The sequence below is a fragment of the Macrobrachium nipponense genome, chromosome 36 (assembly GCF_015104395.2).
Source record: "Macrobrachium nipponense isolate FS-2020 chromosome 36, ASM1510439v2, whole genome shotgun sequence".
Lineage (NCBI taxonomy): Eukaryota > Metazoa > Arthropoda > Malacostraca > Decapoda > Palaemonidae > Macrobrachium > Macrobrachium nipponense.
Genome location: NC_087220.1, coordinates 32,440,585 through 32,466,175, shown reverse-complemented (window position 1 = coordinate 32,466,175; position 25,591 = coordinate 32,440,585). Strand labels below are relative to the sequence as shown.

General features: G+C 40.3%; 1 protein-coding gene across 3 annotated transcripts in view; it reads right to left on the bottom strand.

Moving 5' to 3' along the window:
- Positions 1-971: 971 nt before the first annotated feature.
- LOC135203557 (uncharacterized) overlaps positions 972-25,591 on the bottom strand; it is an 88,621-nt gene continuing 64,001 nt past the window's right edge. For all 3 annotated transcript variants that reach the window (XM_064233294.1, XM_064233295.1, XM_064233296.1), the window contains exons 5-11: positions 25,303-25,460; positions 23,958-24,017; positions 19,081-19,225; positions 14,432-14,591; positions 12,643-12,743; positions 2,587-2,785; positions 972-2,363 (exon numbers count right to left, since the gene is read on the bottom strand). In XM_064233294.1, coding sequence (XP_064089364.1) covers positions 2,173-2,363; positions 2,587-2,785; positions 12,643-12,743; positions 14,432-14,591; positions 19,081-19,225; positions 23,958-24,017; positions 25,303-25,460 — 1,014 coding nt within the window. In that variant the 3' untranslated portion in view covers positions 972-2,172. The remainder of the gene's footprint in view (positions 2,364-2,586; positions 2,786-12,642; positions 12,744-14,431; positions 14,592-19,080; positions 19,226-23,957; positions 24,018-25,302; positions 25,461-25,591) is intronic.

The window sequence follows — 25,591 nt, the reverse complement described above, 5'->3', positions numbered from 1 at the left end:
GTCACATCACGTATCAGTCAAAATGGCTCAGTATACCTCGTCTCATCTCGCATCACATCACTGTGAAAACTGAGATGTGTGGTTTCATGTTACGTCTTCTCGCCTGTCAGGGGGTGACAGGCACATTTCGCTTTCATGTTAGGTCACTTGTCAAGTTTGAGACCCATGTCTTACGGTGTCTCTCATATTATACATAATAATAATAATAATAGTATAGCTGTCAAGACCTATATGCAAATCTTATTTTACATTACATATGCATTGCAGGCCGTATTTGGTGCTACTTTAGGGGGTAGTCTACCCGTGTGTTTCTACACTGTTTCACCATGTTTAGTACTAGCCCGTCGATGTTCGAATATCACTAAGTGCATTTTACCACATTTGATCCCCGAGGTTGGCATAAGACCAGCTTAATCTCAAACAACAACCCTTGGTGCTACTTAAGGGACATTTGAACCCCCCCACCCGCCCCGACAGGCTAGTACTAAACACAGCGAAACAGTGTAGAACAACGCGGGTAGAACACCTACCAAAGTAGCACCCCGTATTCATATCAAAATGGAGATCCCTACTTTGTCTTAGATTACGTAAAAGTATCAGAGGGGAAAAAATCCACACTACGCATTACACTGTTAGGTTGGTACCAACTAGAATATTTTTCACAGAAGAAGTATCGTCAGACCCTGAGAATACTAGATAATGCATAAGAAAGGGTATGAATTTTTGAGATATTGATCCGCTAGTAAAGTGGTTGTCGTCATGGCATGCCACTCAGACCTCGCGGGTTCGTATCTCCCCCTGGGCAATGAAGAATCACTGGCTTCTGTGTCGTGATCAGTTACTGCAGCAGTGCTGGGGTGTCTATAGTGGTAGGAGGTTGGAACCAACGTTTTTTGGGAGCTTAAAGAATTTCGAGTCAGCGGCCCCTTTAATACTAATAATAATAATTAATAATAATAAATAATAATAATAATAATAATAATAATAATAATAATAATAATAATAAAAAGAAGCTATAAGTTTCACGGGTTAAATGATTTAAGACAACACTGGCGAATTATCTTAGAAGATTTCTGAAACTGAGTTTGAAAATAGTCCACAAAAGTGCACCTCGGTTTTTTGAGGACAGCACATCAGTTTAATTTTGAAATCTTTCTCATTAGACACCCTCCAAGTATAAAGGCTTGTTATTGTTACTAGCAAACATAGTATGTATACAGAAATTATGTATGAAAATTCGTAAAGTAATTAAGTCTATGGGCGTAACCAGCCTCTTTTTACGGGTAGAACCAGCTCTGTTTCGGGGAATCCCTTCTCACCCCCACCCTCTTTGGAGGGGGTAGAGGTAGGATGAAACACCGTTATAAACCATCATAGGGGTCCCCAGTAACACTGCCAAGTTTCATGCCCATTGGACCAGCCGTTTGGCCATGATTGAACGACAGACGGACGGACAGACAACATCCATTATAGTAAGATTATTATTATTATTATTATTATTATTTAGAAGATGAAACCTCATCTTATGGAACAAACCCAGAGTAGGGACCATTGACTTGAAATTCTTGAAGCTTCCAAAGAATATGAAGGTGTTCATTAGGAAGAAGTGAACGGAAGTAAAGGGGAATACAGAAGAAGGTAGAGATCTCACTTATTATTAAACGACAATATCAATTAATAAATTAATAAATAGGTAAAAATGTAATTAAATGCAAACATTAGGTTAGTAATGCATTGCATCTTCATTCGAACTTCTGTAGTAGGTCCTGCATTTCTCTAGCAACTGGTAATGAAAGAGGCTCTCTCAGGCTTGTCAAGAACTTATGATTTGTGCCTGATAAAAGACTCCACCTTCCTTTCGGTCACATGGGTCTCTGCATTATCCCTAGGTGGTCTTATGCCAGGTTTTTTTTTACCACTGCACCTCTGCGAGGTTACGTAGCCACTTGTTGTCTTGGATATTGAGAATTCTTATTTTGCAGTGACACCTGATTTAAGATTCATGAAATTCTGGCTGCAGCACTGACTTTCAGACTTCAGTAGTCCTCAGTCTCTGAAATGTACCTCTTCTCAGCTGGGGATTTCAGTAGTCCTTAATCTCTCTGAAGTGAAGGTCCTGTAGCACTTGAGATGAAGTACTCCAGAAGATGCACCTCTCCTTAGCTGGAGACTTCAGTAGTCCTCAATCTCTCTGAAGTGTAGGTCCTGAAGCACTGCTATGTAGTACTCAAGATGCACCTCCCCGTAGTTTGGGTCAGTGGCTGTGATTAGGGCTGTGTTGATACTGACATCGGAAATATCAAGCCTGTACACTGCATTGTAGGTATTTGACACTCGACGAACTTCCTCTGCAGGCATGTAACCTGAAAGGGTTAATAGAAAATGTTAGAGAGTAGGTCTGTTTCTTATAGCAGCTATTTACCTTGGAGGGGCAAGGTAGACTGTTATTATTATTTTTATTATTATTATTGAATGGTGGAACAAATACACAGTTATGTAAATGAACATATATTTAATTTTAAACCTTTAAGGGTGGCTTTCGGGAATAGCCCAGCAAAAAAAGAATCCTGGCCTTCCTTCCCTTACCTGACCTATCACTATCGGCGCTGTAGATCGCCTCGGCCAGTTTGTGATAGTCCCGGCTCCACTTGTGGACATCGAACGGCTCCTCCTCCTCCTCGGGTTCCTCAAGGGTAGGCTGAGGAACTGGAGACACTGGGGTGATGGGCTGCTGAAGGTGGTCTTCGCTGAAACCTTCGTCAGGTAGGAATTCGCTGTTTCCCTGCTGCAAGAGAGATGTAAAATGGTTTCTGATGATCAGTTCTTAAAAGGGTGTATAAGATTGTATATATATGGGTCAAGGGGCGTTCAGCCGAGGATGTAGATAATAGGTGTTTCGAAATTAGAGGCCCCCCCCTCCACAGAACAAATGGAAAGTTATGAAGTTTTCTGCTATAGCCTATCTCCAAGTACATTATCTTAAGTTTCTATTAAGCTATTTTTCATTTTTCATTTCTTGTATTTTCAGACTGAATGACGGAGTTAGATACAGCCATGGCTAACGACTCGGAGGAAATCAGATGGATTGACCGAATCCGGGCTATAACCTTCAGAGAGGCCAGGGATGCTGGTGCATCCTTCATTTTACGTGCTAAAAACATTAAAAGAGATGAGTCCTATGTTAAAAGAAACTGGAACAAAAATCCATATGACTGTCATCACGAAAAGAGTGAGAATCTTGGAAGGTCTGAAGTCTTTTCTCAGGAGTCAAGAGACATCATAGCCGAGGCAGTGGGTAGACCAAGAAGAGAAGTTATAGTGCTGTATATCGTGAGTTGAAAAAATCTGGTATCAAGCCATTTCATGTTATCAGCAAGCCCAACATCACTCAGCAACAGAGAGAAGACCGTGCATGGTTTTGTGGTTCATTTCTTAAAGATTGGGATGAAGCTGACTTTTTTTCTATGTTGCTGCATCAGATGAATTCTTCATTTACACAGTCAGGAAGCCAAATCATAAAAATGACATCATTTGGGCTGCAAAGTTGGATGATGTCAGTGATGATGTGCGCTTTCACCAAGTTGTGAAATATCCTGAATGTTTGGGAATTTTTCTCTGTGGATCATCAAAGAAAAAGGACAGTCATGGAATGGCGAATACTTCAGAGAAACTATGCTTACTGGTGGAGTATTTCCTTTCCTCAAAGATCCTGAAAATGTGTTATCTGTTGAAGAAGTCACATTTTTGCATGATAAGGCACCATGTTTCAAGGCTCTTCAAACACAGGAGCTGCTTTGAAACAGTGGTATCGATTTCTTCTCTTCAAGTGAATTTTCAGGTAGCTTCCCTGACCTTAATGTGTGTGTGGAACACTGGTAGTATCTTGAAGGATCGTGTTGAAGTGCACACAGTGAACTATGATGGTGTACCAAGCCTCGATGACCCGCAAAGAGAGGTGACCGAAGTACTCAGGGAAATGGAGTTTGAGTCTCAGCTTTTTTGCGATTTGCTGAAATCATACCCCTCAAGAATGCAGGCTTTGGTACAGGCAGATGGAGGCCACACAGAATATTAAATACTCAGAGAGAAACTTAAATAAATACCTGTTCTGAATTACTTTTGTTTTTGTCCATATCAATTTTAGTTTATGCTGTAGAGGGGAGGGGGGCTCTAATTTCGAAATACCCTGTAGATGAAGAAAGTGTGTTCACGTCTAGAGAGAGAGAGAGAGAGAGGAGAGAGAGAGAGAGAGAGAGAGAGAGAGATGGTTTATATTGGTAAGCTAATTATAAAACCAATTCCTTTCTTCAGTTTCGGTAACGAGAGAGAGAGAGAAAGAGAGACAGAGAGAGAGAGAGAGAGAGAGAGAGAGAGAGAGAGAGAGAGAGAGAATGATGGTTTATACTGGTAAGCTATTGATAAAACCGATTCATATTGCAGCGTCCCTGCTTTGGCACCAATAGCTGCAACCACCTTCATTCCTTTTACTGTACCTCCGTTCATATTCTCTTCCTTCCATCTGACTTCCCTCAAACCCACCCTAACAATTGCTTCACAGAGCAACTGTCAATTTCCCTTTGAGCGCTGAATGACCTCACAGGTCCCAGTGCTTGGCCTTTGGCCTAGGTCTTCCTTAAAACCATTCTACAATCACAGACAGAGTTGGAGGAGTTGTTGCATAGGTAATGAGCTACGCTTGAACATTATTTTTTTTCTGTTATGTTTTTCAGTGATGGTGCTACAAGGGAGGTGCTGTCTCCCTTGTACTGTACTGGGTGTGACCTCTTACTGAAGAGGTTCTATGTTACCTGTCTTCATTTTCTTGTAAACATTATTAATATTATTATTAATTACTATTATTGAGTTGATGAAACCTATTCAGATGGAACAAGCCCACCAAAGGGACCATCGACTTGAAATTCAAACTTCCAAAGATTATTATTATTATTATTATCATTTCATTAAAAGTAATGGCTACTTCAGCAGCGTTACACTTGTAGAGGTTCTTCTCTATTTTGCGAATAGCGGCTTTTTCCGTGCTACTTAAACAGGCTAGTAGAGCGCCTATAGAGGTCATGATCAAATACAGTGTCAAAATAGGTGTATATATTTGAATTTTATAGATAAACTATGATACCATAGTCATCAAAGTCATTAAAGATTTTCTCTCTTTCTTGCTCTCTCTCTCTCTCTCTCTTTCTTAAAGCGAGCTTTCGTCTGGAGCTGCCAGACATCCTCGGGCTGGGAAGCTGAGGGTGGACTGATCTTGGTGTGGTGCCCGTCCTCCTTATATCTGGGGTTGACAGCAGGGGGTCTGCCCCATCCTCGTCTCCTATTGGCTGGTGGTGGTGAGTCTTCGTTTTCATTGGTTGCTTGAGCCAGGTCTCAAGCTACTTTCTTCGAGCCAATGGTTGCGATGCTGCAGATCCTGCAGCCGTCTAGACCTCCTGAGCGGCACTGTAACGTTGATGGGCGTTGCGCTACGCTGTGGGATGTCACGGCTAATTTGATGTACATGGGCTGCAGGAGTACCTCCTTCGGGGGCGTTGTCTTCCGTGGAGTTGTCGTGATCGGTGGTGTCATTGTTGGTGGCAGGTCTTCTCATACTCGTAGGGAGGAGAAATTCTTCCTGCGTCATATTCAGTGTAGGTTTTATTTGCTGGATGAAGAGCGCCTCCAGCAGGCACAACCGACGGGTATCAGTGGCCTTCCTGATGATTTTCGTGTTCTGTATGATGACATCCTGGGAGATGGCCTCCTGATGTTTGGTGCGGGTGTGATTCTTGATAGCCCCTTCTTGGGCGTGGCATGAGAGTCTCTTCGACAGGCGCATGGTAGTCATACCTACATAGGCGCCGCTGCATTTGCGGACTGGGCATGTATACTGGTACACTACATGCGTCTGCTTCAGGGGTTCTCGTACCTGTGGAGAGGGGTTATTTTTCATAATAAGGTTTCGCGTCCTCTGATTCTGGTAATATATGATTAAGTCGATATTCTTGGTGTCGTCAGTCGGGGATACATTTTCAGAAATAATTTTCTTAATGGAGTCCTCTTCTTCACAGTAATGGGAACTCATGAAAGCTTTGTAGTACAGCTTGATATTATCCTGGGGGCGGGGCTGCGGGCTCTCACTGCCGTACCATTTCTCCAGGGCTGTGCGGACTTCCTTGCTGATTAATTTATTTGAGTATCCGTTATTCACAAGTACTTGGGAGGCGCGGTCGAGTTCCTGGTGAGTGTCCTGAGAGGTCGAGCAGTGGGAGAGGGCCCTCCTGACAAAGGCCATGACGGTGGTGCTTTTGAATCTGGTGGGGCACTCGCTGTCTCTGTTGAGGCAAAGTCCTAGATTGGTCTTCTTTGTGTAGACTGAAGTACAGAAACCGTCTTCCGTCTTGCTTACAAGGACGTTGAGGAAGGGGACCTGTGTTCGACTGCGTAATTCAGCACACTGCACTGCTGAAATGCTTGACAGAGGGCTTCTACCTCATCCTAGGCGTCGACTTGCACAAAGATGTCGTCAATATAACGTTCATATCTGCGGGGTTGCTGCATCCTGGCGTAGACACGTTCCTCCACGGTGCCTATATAAAAGTTAGCGAAGAGGACTCCCAGTGGGGAGCCCATCGCCATGCCGTCCCTCTGGCGGAACATCTGGCCACGGTGGGTGGAGAAAGGGGGCCTTCTTCGTGCAGATCTCCAGCAGCGTACGGAGCGAGGCTTCCGGTATGTTGAGGGGCGCTATCGACCGATTCCTGTAGACACGATCAAGGATTATATCTATGGTTTCGTTGACAGGTACGTTCGCAAATAGGGACTCCACGTCCAGCGAGATGATAATCCCGGTACCAGGGGCGTCCTTGATGGCTTCTAAGAATTCTGCTGAAGACTGCAGGCTGTAACGACTCGGGGCGTAAGGGGTCAAAATTTGGTTGAGGCGCGTTTAAGCCAAGGCGTTATGTAGGAGGGCGGGCGTTTGTCAGGGCTGATGATCGGCCGGAGGGGGGCGGGGTTTCCTTGTTTTGTGGGTTTTTACATTACCATATAAATAACCCAGGCTGTAGTCTCCTTGCATGGGCGGGAGGTGCACAGCGTTTGTCGCAGCATTCACTGCGCTGATGACTCCGTCAGCCTCCCTCTTGATGTCATCTGTTGGGTTCATCGTCAGGCGCTCGAACTTGCTCTCGTCAGACAAAATAGCATCCAGCTTCTCGTGATATTCGGCAGTATCAATCAAGACGAAGGCTGCTGTCTTGTCCTTCATGAGTTCTCATTACCGTGAAGAAGAGGACTCCATTAAGAAAATTATTTCTGAAAATGTATCCCCGACCGATGACATCAAGAATATCGACTTAATCATATATTACCTACACTGAATACGACGCAGGAAGAATTTCTCCTCCCTGCGAGTATGAGAAGACCTGCCACCAACAATGACACCACCGATCACGACAACTCCACGGAAGACAACGCCCCCGAAGGAGGTACTCCTGCAGCCAATGGAAATCAAATTAACAGCGTAGTGCAACGCCCATCAACGTTACAGCGCCACTCAGGAGGTCTAGACGGCTGCAGGATCTGCAGCATCGCAACCATCGGCTCGAAGAAAGTGGCTTGAGACCTGGCTCAAGCCACCAATGAAAACGAAGACTCACCACCACCAGCCAATAGGAGACGAGGATGGGGCAGACCCCCTGCTGTCAACCCCAGATATAAGGAGGACGGAAACCTGGCTTAATCTTCAACAACAACAACAACACACCAAAATCAGTCTACCCTCAGCTTCCCAGCCCGAGGATGTCTGGCAGCTCCAGACGAAAACTCGCTTTAAGAAAGAGAGAGAGAGAGAGAGAGAGAGAGAGAGAGAGAGAGAGAGAGAGAGAGAGAGAGAGAGTTTATCTGTAAAATTCAAATATATACACCTATTTTGACACTATTTGATCATGACCTCTATAGGCGCTCTACTAGCCTGTTTAAGTAGCACGGAAAAAGCCGCTATTCGCAAAATAGAGAAAAATCTCTACAAGTGTAACGCTGCTGAAGTAGCCATTACTTTTAATAAAGTATGCTTGAGAGAGTGTCTGCTTCCTAAGTATATTATTATTATTATTATTATTATATTATTATTATTATTATTATTATTATTATTATTATTATTATTATTATTATTATTATTATTAAGAAGAAGATGAAACCTATTCATAAGGAACAATCCCACCAAAGGGGCCACTGCCTTGAAATTCTTTAAGCTTCCAAAAAATATTAAGGTGTTCATTAGGAAGAAGTAAGAGGATATCAAGGGAAATACAGAGAGATAATAAATAGATAAAAATTTAATGAAATGCCAGGAGAACAGTATTAGGGTACTAATGCATTGCTTCTTCGCTTGAACTTCTGAAGAAGTTCCTTGCACGACTTCCTCAGTAGGGAGGCTGTTCTAGGACAGTCCAAACGGTCTGAGAAGGAATAAAGAACCTCTGGCGGCTGTAGAGCGTTACCCGTCTGATTTGGTTACAAGAAGGTCAGGTCCCTAAAGTGGAGGCACTACTGTATTGTTGCTGTTAATGTTATAATCATCATTCACAGTTCCAGAGGTCATTTACTCCTCACACCACTGGACTATGGAACAGCCTCCCTACTGAGGATGATGTCCTGCAATTGGAACTTCTTCCTCTTCAGAAGTTCAAACGAAGATGCAGTGCATTGCTATACTAATACTATTCTCCTCCTTGTATTTTAATACATTTTTATCTATTTGTTTATTAATCTGTTTTTTTAATGAGTGAGATTTTTTATGTATTTCCCTTGATCTCCTCTTACTTCTTCCTAATGAACACCTTAATATTCTTTGGAAGCTTCAAGAATTTCAAGTCAGTGGCCCCTTTGATGGGCTTGTTCCATATGAATAGGTTTCATCTCTTGAATAATAATAATAATAATAATAACAATAATAATAATAATAATAATAATAATAATAATCCAAACTGGAAAACCCCAGGTCCCGATGAAGTCCATGGATACTGGCTCAAAAACTTCAAGGCCCTACACCCACGAATAGCAGAAACAACTTCAGCATTGTATCTCAAATCACCAAGCACCCAAATGGCTCCACTGGAGCCTGTGCAAGAAACATCAGCTACTTGCAGTAATAAGTGGTACGAGCACCAACCTGAGGGAGTGATAGAAAACGATCAGGCAAAGATCCTCTGGGACTATGGTATCAGAACGGATAGGGTGATTACGTGCAAATAGACCATTACGTGACGTTGACTGACAAAGTCAAGAAGAAAAGTATCACTCATTGATGTCGCAATACCATGGGACACCAGAGTTGAAGAGAAAGAGAGGGAAAAAAATGGATAAGTATCAAGATCTGAAAATAGAAATAAGAAGGATATGGGATATGCCAGTGGAAATCGTACCCATAATCATAGGAGCACTAGGCACGATCCCAAGATCCCTGAAAAGGAATCTAGAAAAACTAGAGGCTGAAGTAGCTCCAGGTCTCATGCAGAGAGTGTGATCCTAGAAACGGCACACATAGTAAGAAAAGTGATGGACTCCTAAGGAGGCAGGATGCAACCCGGAACCCCACACTAAAAATACCACCCAGTCGAATTGGAGGACTGTGATAGAGCAAAAAAAAAAAAAAAAAAAAAAAAAAAAATAATAATAATAATAATAAGATTAGTAGCAGAACTGATGGGGATTCGAACACCAACACCACCAGCACAACCAACCCAACAGAAACCAAAACAGCAACCTCCTTGGAAAAGGCGCCTGGAAAAGCAAATCATGGTGATGAGATCTGACTTGAGTAAACTGAAAGAGATGGCAGAAAAAAGGCTAAGAAGCAAGAAAACAAGGGAGGAACTCAACGAGAAATACAAAGTACAAGAAAGGGGACTAAACAGCACCATAGAAGATGTAAAAACAGAGGCTTAAGCCAAAGCACATAAGATCCAACGGTACATGAACAGGAATAAGGATACCAACAGAACAAACTATTCGGAACCACCAGAAAAAGACTATACAGCCAACTAAGAGGGGAAGACAACACCCAGAAATTCCTGAAGCCGAACCAAGTAAGAGACTCTGGGAAAACATATGGAGCAATCCGGTATCACACAACAAACATGCAACATGGCTCCAGGAAGTCAAGGAAGAAGAAACAGGGAGAATAAAACAAAGATTCACAGACATCACGACAGACACAGTCAGACACCAACTAAAGAAAATGCCAAACTGGAAAGCCCCAGGTCCCGATGAAGTCCATGGATACTGGCACAAAAACTTCAAGGCCCTACACACCCACGAATAGCAGAACAACTCCAGCATTGTATCTCAAAATCACCAAGCACCCAAATGGATGACCACAGGAAGAACATCCTTAGTACAAAAAGACAAGAGTAAGGGAAATATAGCCAGTAACTACAGGCCTATCACCTGCCTACCAATAATGTGGAAGTTACTAACAGGTATCATCAGTGAAAGGCTATACAACTACCTAGAGGAGACAAAACACCATCCCCCACCAACAGAAAGGCTGCAGAAGGAAGTGTAGGGGGCACAAAAGACCAGCTCTCATAGACAAAATGGTAATGAAGAACAGTAGGAGAAGGAAAACCAACCTAAGCATGGCATGGATAGGACTATAAGAAAGCCTTCGACATGATACCACACACATGGCTAATAGAATGCCTGAAAATATATGGGGCAGAGGAAAATACCATCAGTTTCCTCAAAATACAATGCGCAACTGGATACAATACTTACAAGCTCTGGAATAAAACTAGCAGAGGTTAATATCAGGAGAGGGATCTTCCAGGGCGACTCACTGTCCCCACTACTCTTCGTAGTAGCCATGATTCCCATTGACAAAAGTACTACAGAAAATGGATGCCGGGTACCAACTCAAGAAAAGAGGCAACAGAATCAACCATCTGATGTTCATGGACGACATCAAGCTGTATGGTAAGAGCATCAAGGAAATAGATACCCTAACAATCAGGACTGTAAGGATTGTATCTGGGGACATCAGGATGGAGTTTGGAATAGAAAAATGCGCCTTAGTCAACATACAAAAAGGCAAAGAACGAGAACTGAAGGGATAAAGAAACTACCAGATGGGAGCAACATCAAACACATAGATAGACAGGATACAAATACCTGGGAATAATGGAAGGAGGAGATATAAAACACCAAGAGATGAAGACACGATCAGGAAAGAATATATGCAGAGACTCAAGGCGATACTCAAGTCAAACTCAACGCCGGGAAATTATGATAAAAGCCATAAACACATGGGCAGTGCCAGTAATCAGATACAGCGCAGGAATAGTCGAATGGACAAAGGCAGAACTCCGCAGCATAGATCAGAAAACCAGGAAACATATGACAATAACAAAGCACTACACCCAAGAGCAAATACGGACAGACTATACATAACACGAAAGGAAGGAGGGAGAGGACTACTAAGTATAGAGGACTGCGTTAACATCGAAAACAGAGCACTGGGGCAATATCTAAAAACCAGTGAAGACGAGTGGCTAAAGAGTGCATGGGAAGAAGGACTAATAAAAGTAGACGAAGACCCAGAAATATACAGAGACAGGAGAATGACAGACAGAACAGAGGACTGGTACAACAAACCAATGCAAGGACAATACATGAGGCAGACTAAAGAACTAGCCAGCGATGATACATGGCAATGGCTACAGAGGGGAGAGCTGAAGAAGGAAACTGAAGGAATGATAACAGCGGCACAAGATCAGGCCCCAAGAACCAGATATGTGCAAAGAACGATAGACGGAAATAACATCTCTCCCATATGTAGGAAGTGCAATACGAAAAATGAAACCATAAACCACATAGCAAGCGAATGCCCGGCACTTGCACAGAACCAGTACAAAAAGAGGCATGATTCAGTGGCAAAAGCCCTCCACTGGAGCCTGTGCAAGAAACATCAGCTACCTTGCAGTAATAAGTGGTACGAGCACCAACCTGAGGGAGTGATAGAAAACGATCAGGCAAAGATCCTCTGGGACTATGGTATCAGAACGGATAGGGTGATACGTGCAAATAGACCAGACGTGACGTTGATTGACAAAGTCAAGAAGAAAGTATCACTCATTGATGTCGCAATACCATGGGACACCAGAGTTGAAGAGAAAGAGAGGGAAAAATGGATAAGTATCAAGACCTGAAAATAGAAATAAGAAGGATATGGGATATGCCAGTGGAAATCGTACCCATAATCATAGGAGCACTAGGCACGATCCCAAGATCCCTGAAAAGGAATCTAGAAAAACTAGAGGCTGAAGTAGCTCCAGGACTCATGCAGAAGAGTGTGATCCTAGAAACGGCACACATAGTAAGAAAAGTGATGGATTCCTAAGGAGGCAGGGTGCAACCCGGAACCCCACACTATAAATACCACCCAGTCGAATTGGAGGAGTGTTATAGAGCAAAAAAAAAAAATAAATAAATAAATAAATAATAATGTGATGGACTCCCAAGGAGGCAGGATGCAACCTTTGAACCCCACACTATAAGTACCACCCAGTCGAATTGGAGGACTGTGATAGACCAAAAATTAATAATAAATAGATAGATAACTAAATCAATCAATGAAATTCTTACCTGAGAAGATTGTTGATACTCCCAAGGGGCTGTGAGCGTCGGTTGGTTGATGTACATAGGCAGTTTCCCTACCTTTGGTGGTCTTGGGTTGTGGTTGTTCCCTGCAAAATATATATAGGCCTGTTTAATTTTGCTCTATGGTCAGGAGACTAAAGGTTTTATTGTTTTAGTTCGAAGGTTTACTGTAGTTAAAGGTTTATCATAGTTGAAAACAAATTTTCGTTTATTCAGTGAGTAAGCCTTACAAACTACTCTGTTGTTGTTAGTGGGGGTGATAGGAAAGGTCTATGGAAGAGCCTAAAAAGGTCTGAAAAAGCAGTTTTGCGTTGAGTTAAAGGTACCGGAATGTTAGGATAGGATATTTATGATTTATTTATTAGAATGCAAATGTAAAATATGAATAATGGGCATGTTGAACGGTACAGAACGATGATTTATTTTAATTTGCGGTGGTGAAACAAGACTCTATTTGGCCTTAGATTTTAACATGTTTTAATATATTTGGTGCACTGAATTTAATTATTGTTCAGTTATTTTGTGTTTCCGCTTATAACTGGGAGTATATGAACGTGCTTAATTTGTGTCCTTTTTATTTGAGTCTTGTTGTTAGAATGAGTAGTACCAATTATGAGTATTAATTACAAAGACCACTTCACGTCAAGTTAGGAATGCGTGAGTAAGCTGGAGGTCGGATCACACCTTGTTTATGAAAGACCTGCGTGCTCGTTCGCTTTAGATAATTGCACGCATTGTTTCGTTAAGCTTTTAGTATATGACTGTCTCGTACGAACGAAAAATTTATTATAAGTTTTAGATGAAATGATGATGTATAGTTTTTGTTCTCAGGGCTCAGAGTTCTTTTTAATGTTTTTGTAAAGTTTTTAAAAGTTTCGTTTGCTGTTTTGTTTAAAGTTTCTTCAGATTCAAGTTCGTATAAATGCAATGAGTCGGTTTAAAAAACATGAATAAAACTAAGAGTGCAATATCTGAAAAAAAAATCTATATTTTTTTGTCCGTATAAAACCTTGATGATAGAATTTTATTAAGCAAATCACCCGAATAAAAAAAAACAATATTGCAAAAGCTGTTTTGAATGTAATTTTAAAAGTGGAGTAACTTGCAGTTTGGAATTGATTCCAAGAATTCCAGCATGACAGTTTCTAACGATTGGGTATTGAAAGTCGTTCGTGTGGTTTCATCTGTTTTATCCTTAGTGACTCATTGATTTTGATTTTTTATTTATTTATTTTTTTGTAGCTGATAGGTAAGGTTGGTGAAAGAAGAATAAGGTCAGCTAGACAGATAACCCTAATTAGCCCTGGTAGGAAATAGTTTAGAAAGTTACACACACACACAAAATATATATATATATATATATATATATATATATATATATATATATATATATATATATCTTTCTTACACACGCACTCAATCTCTCTCTCTCTCTCTCTCTCTCGTTTTCTTACACACACAAAATATCTCTCTCATATATATCTCTCTCTCTCACATGATGTCTCCTCGGATGGACTAACAAGGCTTTGAGACATCCTAATCCTTGTAACTCCTTGTAATTCTCTCTCTCTCTCGTTTTCTTACAGACACACACACAAAAATTCTCTCTCTCTCTCTCTCTCTCTCGTAGACGCTCAAAATCTCTCTTTCATTCTATCTCTCTTTCGTTTTTACACATACACACAATATATCTCTCCCTCTGTCTTACACACTCAAAAATCTCTCTCTCTCTCTCTCTCTCTCTCTCTCTCTCTCTCTCTCTCCCCGCCCTTACCTAGCATGACGCTGTGAGCCTCTGGCCGGATGCGAATGAGGTAGTCTATGAGAGTGTCGATCTTGTACATGCCAGCACCTGTCCTATCCGTGGCCAGCAGGAGGCGGGACATCACGTCCGGCGTGAGGTTGATACCGCACTTCCTGAAGGCCGTCTCCACCTGGGTTGCAAGGAGTTACAAGGATTAGGATGTCTCATAAACAGGAGGTGGGGTGGGGGGGGGGGGGGGCACGAAAGAAAGGGAGGCCATTCTCAAGGGTACGAGAGAGAGAGAGAGAGAGAGAGGAGTTACAAGGATTAGGATGTCTCAAATACTTGTTAGTCTTTCAGAGAGAGAGAGAGTTACAAGGATTAGGATGTCTCAAAGACTTGCTAGTACATCCTAAGAGGAGACATCATGCGCTCACTTCTGTAGGAGCAGGTTTTACTGGTCATTCACAGTGTCCTTTTGATTTTGTCTAGCTTGCTTTTAAACTCTTCCACACTGTTGCTGTTTACAACTTCTGGTGGCAGTTTGTTCCATGTGTCTCATATCTTGTATGTGAAGAAGTTCCCGCAATGGATGTGTTGTATCTCTTCAGACCTATTTTCCGTCCATTATTTCTTGTCTGGTTTCCGTTTAATGTAAATAGGTTACTGTCGACTTTGGTTACGCCTTTCAGTATTTTTAATGTTTCTATTAGTTGCCTTCGCAATCGTCGTGTTTCTAAGCCATACATGTTCAGGCTCTCTAGGTGTCTTTGGTAACCTATTTGCCTGATGGATGGAATTAACTTTGTGGCTCTCGCTTGTACCCTTTCTAATATATTTATGTCCTTTCATAGTGTTGCTGACCAAAACTGTACTGCATATTCAAGATGCGGTCTAAATATTGATGTGTAGAGCTGCAGCACCGTTTCCTTGTTTCCGTATTTGAACTGTCTCTTTATGTATCCCACTAGTTTCTGTGCCTTCTTTTCTGCTTTTATGCACCGTTTTGTGGATTTTAAGTCCTTGGTAATAATGACTCCAAGGTCCTTTTTATGTTCTACACTATTTATTGCATTCCCAAGCAGCATGTAGCTGGCATGAGGTTGGTTGTTCCTATTTGTAACACTTTACACTTATCAAAGTTAAAAGGCATTTGCCATTTTTTGACCACTTTCATTTTCATTAGACCATTTCTTGAACGTTCCACTGCATCTGGGTCTGCTGCATTTACACCTAATTTGGTGTCATCTGCAAATTTGGCTATCCTGCTAGTTAACCCTACATCAATGTCATTGATGTAAATAAAAAAATAAGAGAGGGCCAAGGACAGAACCGTGAGGAACTCCGCTTGTTACATCTGCCCATTCTGATTCTTCACTATTTATTACGACCCTCTGTTTTCTATAAGTTAGCCAGTCTTCGACCCAGTCTGCTGTTTCTCCTACAATTCCTAAAGCTCTAACTTTTGTCATCTGTTTCTTGTGTGGAACTTTGTCAAAGACCTTTTGGAAATCTAAGTAGCGTATATCTGTTGCTGTACTACTGTCGTAAATACCAAGCATATTATGAAAAAACTCCAAGAGGTTGGATAGACAGGATCTATTTTGTCTGAAACCGTGTTGGCTGTTTAACAAGTTGTTTCTATCAATGTGATCCACAATCTGATCTGCAATTATGGACTCAAAAATCTTGCAAACGACCGACGTTAGGCAGATTGGTCTATAATTTACCGGCTCTTCTCTTGAACCTTTTTTTGTAAACTGGGGGCACATTACCTAGTTCCCATCCTTTTGGTGCCTTTATTTGTTCAGCACTTTTCCCGTAGAGTTTATGTAGGTGAGGAACTATCTCCTGTCTCCCCTTTTAGCTCTTTAATTTCTCTTGGATGAATGCCATCCTGGCCAGGAGATTTGAACTTGTTGAGTTTGTCTATTTTGTTTTTAATGTCCTCTTCTGTAAATATTATTTCGTCCAATGGTTCTGCCCCTTCATATTTAATAGCAGGTTCCGGTATTGAGGTAGTGTCTTCAGTTGTGAATACACTAGTAAAAAACTTATTCAGTAACTGCTTTTTCCAAGTCTGAGTTCACCAGGTTACCTCTAATGTCCCTTAGGGGACCTATGCTATTTTTCTATTGGTTTCATACTATCAACATGCGCAAAGAATTCTTTTTGGTTTTCTTTACAAACTGATGCAACTCTCTTATCCTCATTTATCTTTGCATTTCTTACTAATTTGTCCACCAATCTACAGAGTTCTTTATAAATGCCTGCTTGCTTCTATTGATGTTGGGTGTGGGATCATTGGTTTGTGCAATCTATCTCTTTCTCTTATCTTATTTTTAATGTTCATGTTGAACCACTTTGGCTGAGGGTTGCCATTTGTTACTATTCGCCTTAATGCTATACATCTAGAGCGTTTTTCTGTGTATTCCTCACGAAAGACTTCCCAGGGCTTATCTATGCCTGTGTTCTCGTCGTACTCTAGATTTTTTAACGTACTCCTTTAGCGTTTTTAGGTCTTGTCGACGGTAGTCTAATCTCATTAATATTATCTTCTCTTTTTTTATTTTGAACATTAATCTGAAATGAGAAGAGAGAGAGAGAGAGAGAGAGAGAGAGAGAGAGAGAGAGAGAGAGAGAGAGATTGTGTGTATGTGCGTGTGCAAGAAAACGAAATAGAGAGAGAGAGAGAGAGAGAGAGAGAGAAGAGAGAGAGAGAGAGAGAGAGAGAGAGAAGGTGCTTGGGTGTTGGTATATAACTTGTAACATCAGCGTCTGGATTTGTCTTTGTTATTAGTAAGGGGAATATATTTCTTGGTAGTTGAAGGTTAATGTATATATCTTAAATGGGATATATATATATATAATATATATATATATATATATATATATCTATATATATATATATATATAATTTATATACATATTCAAAGGTACTTCGGAGAAAAATATTCATAATTGCATGTCAGAGAAATATACATTAACTGTTTGTGGGAGATATTTATGATTTCTTAAATCAGCATCAAATGTACATACATTGGAGACAATATTCGTAACTGTGTATGCGTTAAGTATATTTCTCCGCTGTATATGGAAAATATATATTTCTCAAAGTACATTGGGCATATATGTCTTGACTGTGAATTTGAGAAAGTATTCATGACTGGACAAAAGATATATCTAAAAATAGGCTTAAGTAAAACATGCTTCTCATCTGTACTGAGGAAAATACATTATTTCGTTATGTCTGGGAAAATGGACATTGCTCTCAAACACTAATTTTTTTTTATGACTAAGACAGGATGGTTAGTTCTAAGGTGTTGAGACAATCTTAAAGACAGTGTCTGTTAGTGGCTATGACAGGACGTTTAGTTCTGAGTTGTTGAGACAATCAAGTCATAGCAGGAATTAGACCCTTTTTCATTTTAGGTTGTTGGTGCCCCATGTACGATAATCTGCATTCTGTGCAGTTTCAGGCATCTGATCTTGAGGTGGATTGCATCCTTGGATCAGTATTACTATAGTAGATTCACATCAACTGTGCATTTGATGTCTAGGCCAGTCCCTTACGACGCTCCTGGTTGGTTACGTTGGCTATGTTCCACCTATGTGAACTCTCGAGAGACAGGAAAGTTTCCAGACCTGTGATTGGCTTATCAACAGCCAATGAGGAGCGTCGTAAGGGACTGGCCTAGACATCAAATGCACGCTTGATGTGAATTTACTATACCTGTGTTTTGGATCTTTCGAAGGTTTTTTAACCCTTTGTGGTGTGTCGCGTACAAGCCTTTAGGGATGACCGTCAAGACATAAACAGAAGAAGGTCAATATCATGAAGACAATGACCCCCAAGAAATATTTAGTCTTAGATAAACGACCCTTGTGGTCACTTGGTGTATAGTGCAAGGAAATATTGCTAGGCACTTCTGTTTTCATGGAGCTGACAGTAAAAATCCGCAGCCGATGTCATCGAAGCTCATCGTGATTGGCGGAGGCGTATATGCTGCTCATGATCCACCAGCCAATGGGAAGCGAGATAGAAGCTCCTCCGTCATCAGCTGGGGATATTTACCGTCATCTCCATAAAAACAGACTTTTTTTGCAATGACCCTTTGCCACCCTTTTCCCAGTTGGAACTTCTATAATACTATTCACCTTGCATTTTAATACATTTTTATTTATTTATCTATTCATTTAGTAATTTTTCTTATATTTTTGGTAAGTGAGATCTCTTCTTTATGTATTTCCTTTTAACTCGTCCTACTTCTTCCTAATGAGCACCATGTTCATTGGAAGCTTCAAGAATTTCAAGTCAGTGGCCCCTTTGGTGGACTTGTTCCATGTGAATAGGGTTCATTTTTTAAATAATAATAATAATAATAATAATAATAATAATAATAATAATAATAATAATAATAGCTGTGCAGCTTAGAACACTTAGAACACATTCTGTGTGACAGGCACCTTAGAAACTACAAGTTTGATTCTGGTCACATAACACCACTTTATATAAAATCATAATGAACAAAACGTGACGTCATTTGAGTTGCCAAGGTTCCATTTTCTCATCCTGTATTAGCCATAAAAAAAGAGTTAGAAGTGAATGGTGGAGTTGCCAATATTAATTTTTTTATAATATAATCTTTCAGATTATACCTTTTCTGTCTCACTCTTACCTGTGGGCCGGTAATGTAATCGTTCCTGTCGCGATCGAAGTTGATCATGATGCCCCGAAGGTCAGCCATGTTGACAGGCTTGTCAGCCAGTTGGCGTTCCAGGTCAATGATCAGTTTGGCCTCGTCTCGATCGCTGAAGAGAACTCTGTGGTGGACGATAAATGCTTTTTATGGAAAAAGGGTTCGAAACCTTTGCTTTGCAGTGAATTCTCGAATGGTTGTGGCCATTGAGTGACTGAGTACTAGATGTCTACGAAAATGAGGGTTTTGGAGTCATGGATGAAAGAGTGGGGGAACTGAACATTCAGTATTGCAAAAGAGGAATAAATGCTCTCAGAAATTATTGTTTTTAGATAATTCAAAAATTCAGCAGTGAATGAGACTGGTTGTGGAAAGGACAATTTGAAACTCTTGAATGAATAAATCATGTTGTATCGAAACGATTCTGAATTCTGTGAATTGTCTCTATGTGACCACACCCAAAATTAACGCCCTTCCAGTGGTTGGGATGAAATGTAAGCTTATTCAGAAATGGCATTGAAGTGAACAGAACTGTCATCAAAGTCCCACTACTTTCCTGGATGACTGAATACAAAAGTGTCACAAAATTTTTGACAAAAATTGCCATTTTATGGTACCCTTATTGTTTCTGGAATGCGGATCAAGAACTCCACAGTTAATAAACTGAATTCTGGGGAAGTGATGATACAGAGATGTGCTTATAATGAACAAGTGTTTTGTTGGAATACGGATCGAGAAACACAGTGAAAACGAGGCTTCGGTGTATAATTATGATAAAATTAAACGTAGAAGACTAGAGTCGTTTTTTAAATAGTTTGGGGATGTAGCGTCTTCTCAAGTTGTCACTGTTTTCAATGAATAAATAAAGAGGCGTGACTTGGTGACAGTGTAGTATTGTGACTTGATAACTGCAGTATTGTGAATTGGTAACTGAATTATTGTGACTTGGTGACAGTGCAGTATTGTGACTTGGTGACATTTCAGTATTGTGATTTGGTAACAGTACAGTATTGTGACTTGGTAACAGTGCAGTATTATAACTTGGTAACTACAGTATTGTGAATTGGTAACTGAATTATTGTGACTTGGTGACAGTGCAGTATTGTGACTTGGTAACAGTGCAGTATTGTGACTTGGTAACAGTGCAGTATTGTGACTTGGTGACAGTGCAGTATTGTGACTTTATAACTAATTATTGTGACTTGGTAACAATGCAGCATTGTGACTTATAACTGCAGTATTGTGACATGGCAACAGTGCACTGCTGTGACTTGATAACTGCAGTATTGTGACTTGGTTACAGTGCAGTATTGTGACTTGGTTACAGTGCAGTATTGTGACTTGGTTACAGTGCAGTATTGTAACTTGGTAACTGCAGTATTGTGACTTGGTTACAGTGCAGTATTGTAACTTGGTAATAGTGTAGTATTGTGAATTGGTGACAGTGCAGTATTGTGAATTGGTTATGGTGCAGTATTGTAACTTGGTAAGAGTGCAGTATTGTGAATTGGTGACAGTTCTGTATTGTGACTTGTTGATAGTGCAGTATTGTGACTTGGTGACAGTTCAGTATTGTGACTTGGTAATAGTGCAGTATTGTGAATTGGTTACAGTGCAGTATTGTGACTTGGTAACTGCAGTGTATGAATGTTGGGACAAAGCTCCAGAACTCTGGAAGGAAGATTCAGATCTCTTAAGTTACTGAACGTGGAAATCCAGCTTAAGGTTTAATATCCTGATTCGAAGACTTGAATAGCTATTCTACGTAGTCTTGAGTTGCTGGAATATTGGAGAGTAGAATTCAGGACAAAGGCCTAGTGCTGGAACCTATGTAGTCAACAAGGTCCTTCAAAATTACATTAAAAAAAACTGCTTGCAAACCACGCTCTACAGAATAGTAAAAGCACGTATGAAATAAAAAAAAAATATCAAGAGAAAACCATAATAATATCAAGGCCAAAAGAACATAAAACAGTAAGATGAATAAATTCACACGAAAGTTTAAAAAAAAATCGAGAAATGGCATAAAAACTGAGTCTAAGAGACACTAGCAAATCCATTAGGGCAAAAGCAAACAGAGTGTAGAATGTAGCCAAGCGTTCAAGAAAGCAAACAATGACCTTTGCCATTTGCAAGCAAGTGGCCATTATGCTTCATAATTCATTGACGACCGTGAAAGTTGTCCGGCATCGATCAGCCTTGGTTTACCGGGTCTAATTCTTTCTTGGCACAGTGCCAACCTGGTCTGGCACCTCCTTTTTCATGATGTCTGTAATGTTATAGTCTTACTTTGCCCTTTTTATCTTTTAGTTTCCTCAACCCTCTCCTTACAATTAGTTTCAGTAACTGCCAAAGGTTTTCCTCCTGTTACACCTTTTCAAACATTTTCACCATCATTTTTCCATTTCAGCGCTGAATGACCTCGTAGGTCCTAGCGCTTGGCCTTTGTCCCTAAATGCTGCATTCTGTTCTGTAGTTTTACTGTTTCTGATTTTAGCCGGTTTTCGTTCCTATGTCTAGGGAGAATGTGGTTAAGTGTAGTTACTGTTCATATAGTATTTGATTTGAACTTTTGTTTCGTTTTGTTTTCCTCTTATTATTTATTTATTTAATTTTTGCTTTATGAATTTTTTTTATTCTGACGTCATTAATGCTGCCATATCTGCTCTAGCTAATGTTCAGTCGTTTGACATTTTTTATTTATATAATAGAGCTTGACTGACCTCTTACCACAGTACATGACGATTCTGACCCCGTTTTGCTATTACGCCTCATGATGTGTGTTTCCTCTGTGTACCAACACCTGAGTCATCCTTGAGAAACTTTAATACAAGGTTAGTACGGGTCATGTATGCTTGGTTTTATGGTGAACTTTAATGCAAGGTTTGTATGGAAACTGTGATACAAGGTTAATACGAGCCACGTATACTTGGTTTTATGGTAAATTTCAATACGAGATTAATACAGAAACTTTGATACAAGGTTAATACAGGTTATGTATACTTGGTTTTTATGGTAAACTTCAATGCAAGGATAACATGGAAACTTTGATGCAAGTTAATACGCGTCACATATGCTTGGTTTTACGGTTAACTTCAATGCAATGTTAATACGGGTCATGTATGTTTGGTTTAATGGTAAACTTTAATACGCGATTAATACAGAAACTTTGATACAAGGTTAATACAGGTTATGTATACTTGGTTTTATGGTAAACTTTAATACGAGATTAATACAGAAACTGTGATATAAGGTTAATACGGGTCACATATTTTTGGTTTTACGGTTAACTTCAATGCAATGTTAATACGTGTCATGTATGTTTGGTTTAATAGTAAACTTTAATACGAGATTAATACAGAAACTTTGATTCTAGGTTAAACAGGTCACATATACTTGGTTTTAAGGTAAACTTCAATGCAAGGTTAATACGGGTCATGTATGTTTGGTTCAATGGTAAACTTTAATACAAGGTTGATACAGAAACTTTAATATAAGGTTAATATGGGTCATGAATGCGTGGTTTTACGATAGACTTTAACACAAAGTTAATACGGATTTAATCAGTACAATTCAGTTTGTATTTTCATGATTTTTTTGCCAAAGAAAATAAATCTGCACGAGTGACCTTGTAGTTGTAATCAACTTCGAAATTCATAAACACTTTTACAAGCAATTGTATTTCTAAGTTATTGACACATGGCCAAAGGTTTTCGAAATTCAAGATTAATTTGAAAGTGTTTCTTATTTTTAGTTTTCTGCAAAAGTTCTGCAAAAGAAAAGTATTGTGCCAGCTTTGTCTGTCCGTCTGTATTTTTTCTGTCCGCCCTCAGACCTCAAAAACTACTGGGGCTAGAGGGCTGCAGATTAGAACGTCGATCATCCACCCTCCAATCATCAAGCATACCAAATTGCAGCCCTCTAGCCTCAGTAGTTTTGATTTTATTCAAGGTTAAGACGCATCTTCGCTAGACCGCCTCTGGGGAGCAACTGAGCGCAGCTCGGCCGTGGCTGAGAGTTTCACGCTGCATTATTTTTACTCGTTTTATTTCATTATCTCGCAAGATCTTTTGGGGTAATCACTGACCATTCCAGGGCTGCCTTAATTGTTGGTATGGAAGTTGCCGACTCGTGAGTTAAACGGGTTATTAATTCCTTTATGCTGTGGGATTCTCTGCTTTCCTCTGTGTTTGCCGAATCCTATAACTCCCTTTTTTCGTTTCTTCAGCATCTTTGCCTCGTCTCATCTCTCTTACCTCTCTGTTTCTGCCTATATTTTTCCCCCATTTCTTTCTCATTTTATCTGTTCTTCCTCCTTTGTTTAGCCCCTTCTTTCTTTGTCTGTCCTCCTCCCAGTATTCTCTCTTTTCTTTGCCACCTCTTCCCCATTCTCTCTCCTCTCTCTCTCTCTCTCTCTCTCTCTCTCTCTATTCTCTTGCTTCTTCTCTCTATCTCTTCTGTCGTCTTCTCTTGACACCTTTATGTGCCCCGCCCCTTTTTTCTCTTTCTCTGTTCTTCTCTTCTTCTCTTTCCCTGCCTCTTAATGTTACTCCTCTTCTCTCTCTCTCTCTCTCTCTCTCTCTCTCTCTCTCTCTCTCTCATTTTCTTCTTAATTACCGTTTTGTGTATCGTAATATGTATATTTGCTCTCTTTAAAAAAACATATTTCGTGTTAATAAAAAAAATAATCATCACCATCGTTTCTTTAATGCTTCTCTGACACATGCTTTTGATCCGGTGACGACAGCTGAGCGGTGCAATCAATCAGTCCATTTCATGCTTAAGCAGAGCATTATGTTTCTTGTTTTAAACTGGATTGATTCCTCTTTTATTATATTTTCATGTCGGTCACTTACTTGTTCCTCAAGTTGATCTTCCTGGGGTACTGTTGTTGTGAGGTTTGGCTGGATCCACTCCTGGAAATGAGAGACGTCATTAGTGGCTGGAAAAATCGTTTATCCAGTCTTCAGGTCAACGTATATCTCTACTTTCAGCCTCTCTCTCTCTCATTTATCCTGTCTCCAGATTAACTGAAATGTACGTAAATTAATCAGTTTATTACGCGAGAACCAGACCTAAGACCGAACTCTGATACCCTGTTATTTATTTTCAGTTTTCCCTAGTTACTGCAAAGTTTTAAAAGGCTGTCATTTGCACGAATTCGTTTCTGGATGGCGCGAGAGTTGACGAATTCGTGAGGACACACCATTATACTGGTTCTCAAACTATGTGCCATGGCACCCTGAGGTGCCACAGACAGTGCCTATGGGTGTCGCAAGTGTGTCATGAAGTTTGCTTTGGTTAGATCATGTCAGGGAACATTTGCAAATAATAAAAGTTTTTGCAGAACGAAGTTTTCGATAGTAAGAATTATCAGTGTGTCTGGCTCCATATATTATATATATATATATAATATATACATATATATATATAAGGATAATATATTATTATAGGGTGCCAACCACTAAATAAAAATAAAGATTGAGAACCTGTGCCATAGATGAATCCGTTAATCAGATCTAGTTTTGATGATTAAACCTTTGACCCTTCTGAGCGATATGAAAAGACAATGGGTAACTCTTGAAAAAAAAAATTGTCATTTAAGCGTCTACGTTTGGACAAAATGGAAGGTTTTGAAATCGTCCTGGTTAAAGATTTCCTAACACCAGAGTCATTTAAATTGCCCGTCTCTCACACTTAAATGTTAAATTGAACTTATGCTATATAGTATGCTAAACAATTTGTTCCATATTAAGCTGAAGACCCAGGCAACAGGTCGCGTTCACCTTCATGCAAACTTTTTACATTTCGTAGCTAAAAAACGTTCCCGAAACTGGTCTTTAATAACCTGAAAAACCCATGCAACAGGGCACTTACACTTTCATGGAAAACTTTTATATTCCGTAGCTGAAAACCGTTCCCAGAACTGGTCCATAATAGCCTGAAAAACCCGCGTTCACTTTCATGCAAAGTTTTTACATTTCGGTGCTGAAAAACGTTCCTGAAACTGGTCCTTAATAAATTGAAGACCCAAGCAACAAGTTGTGTTCACCTTCATGCAAACTTTTTACATTTCGTAGCTGAAAAACGTTCCCGAAACTGGCCCTTGATAACCTGAAGACCCAAGCAACAAGCTGTGTTCACCTTCATGCAAACTTTTTACACATCGCAGCTGAAAAACGTTTTGAAACGTCAACGTACTGTCCGGTAGCTGGCATGGATGGTGGAGCCCGCACAGCCTCCATCCGCGACTTGGCGAGGTATCCAAACATGTCCTCGTATCGGACCATGGCCACGTGGTCGCCCGGCTGCCCGAATTTCCGACATAGGTTCTTCTGGGCGCCGTCGCTCAGGTTGAACTGGAAAGGATGATGTTGACGTTAGAGTAAATCCTACACTTTTGGTTTTAGCGATTTCCCGTGACCTCCCCTGACCTCTCCCTCAAGAACACCTTGATATTCTTTGGAAGCTTCAAGAATTTCAAGTCAGT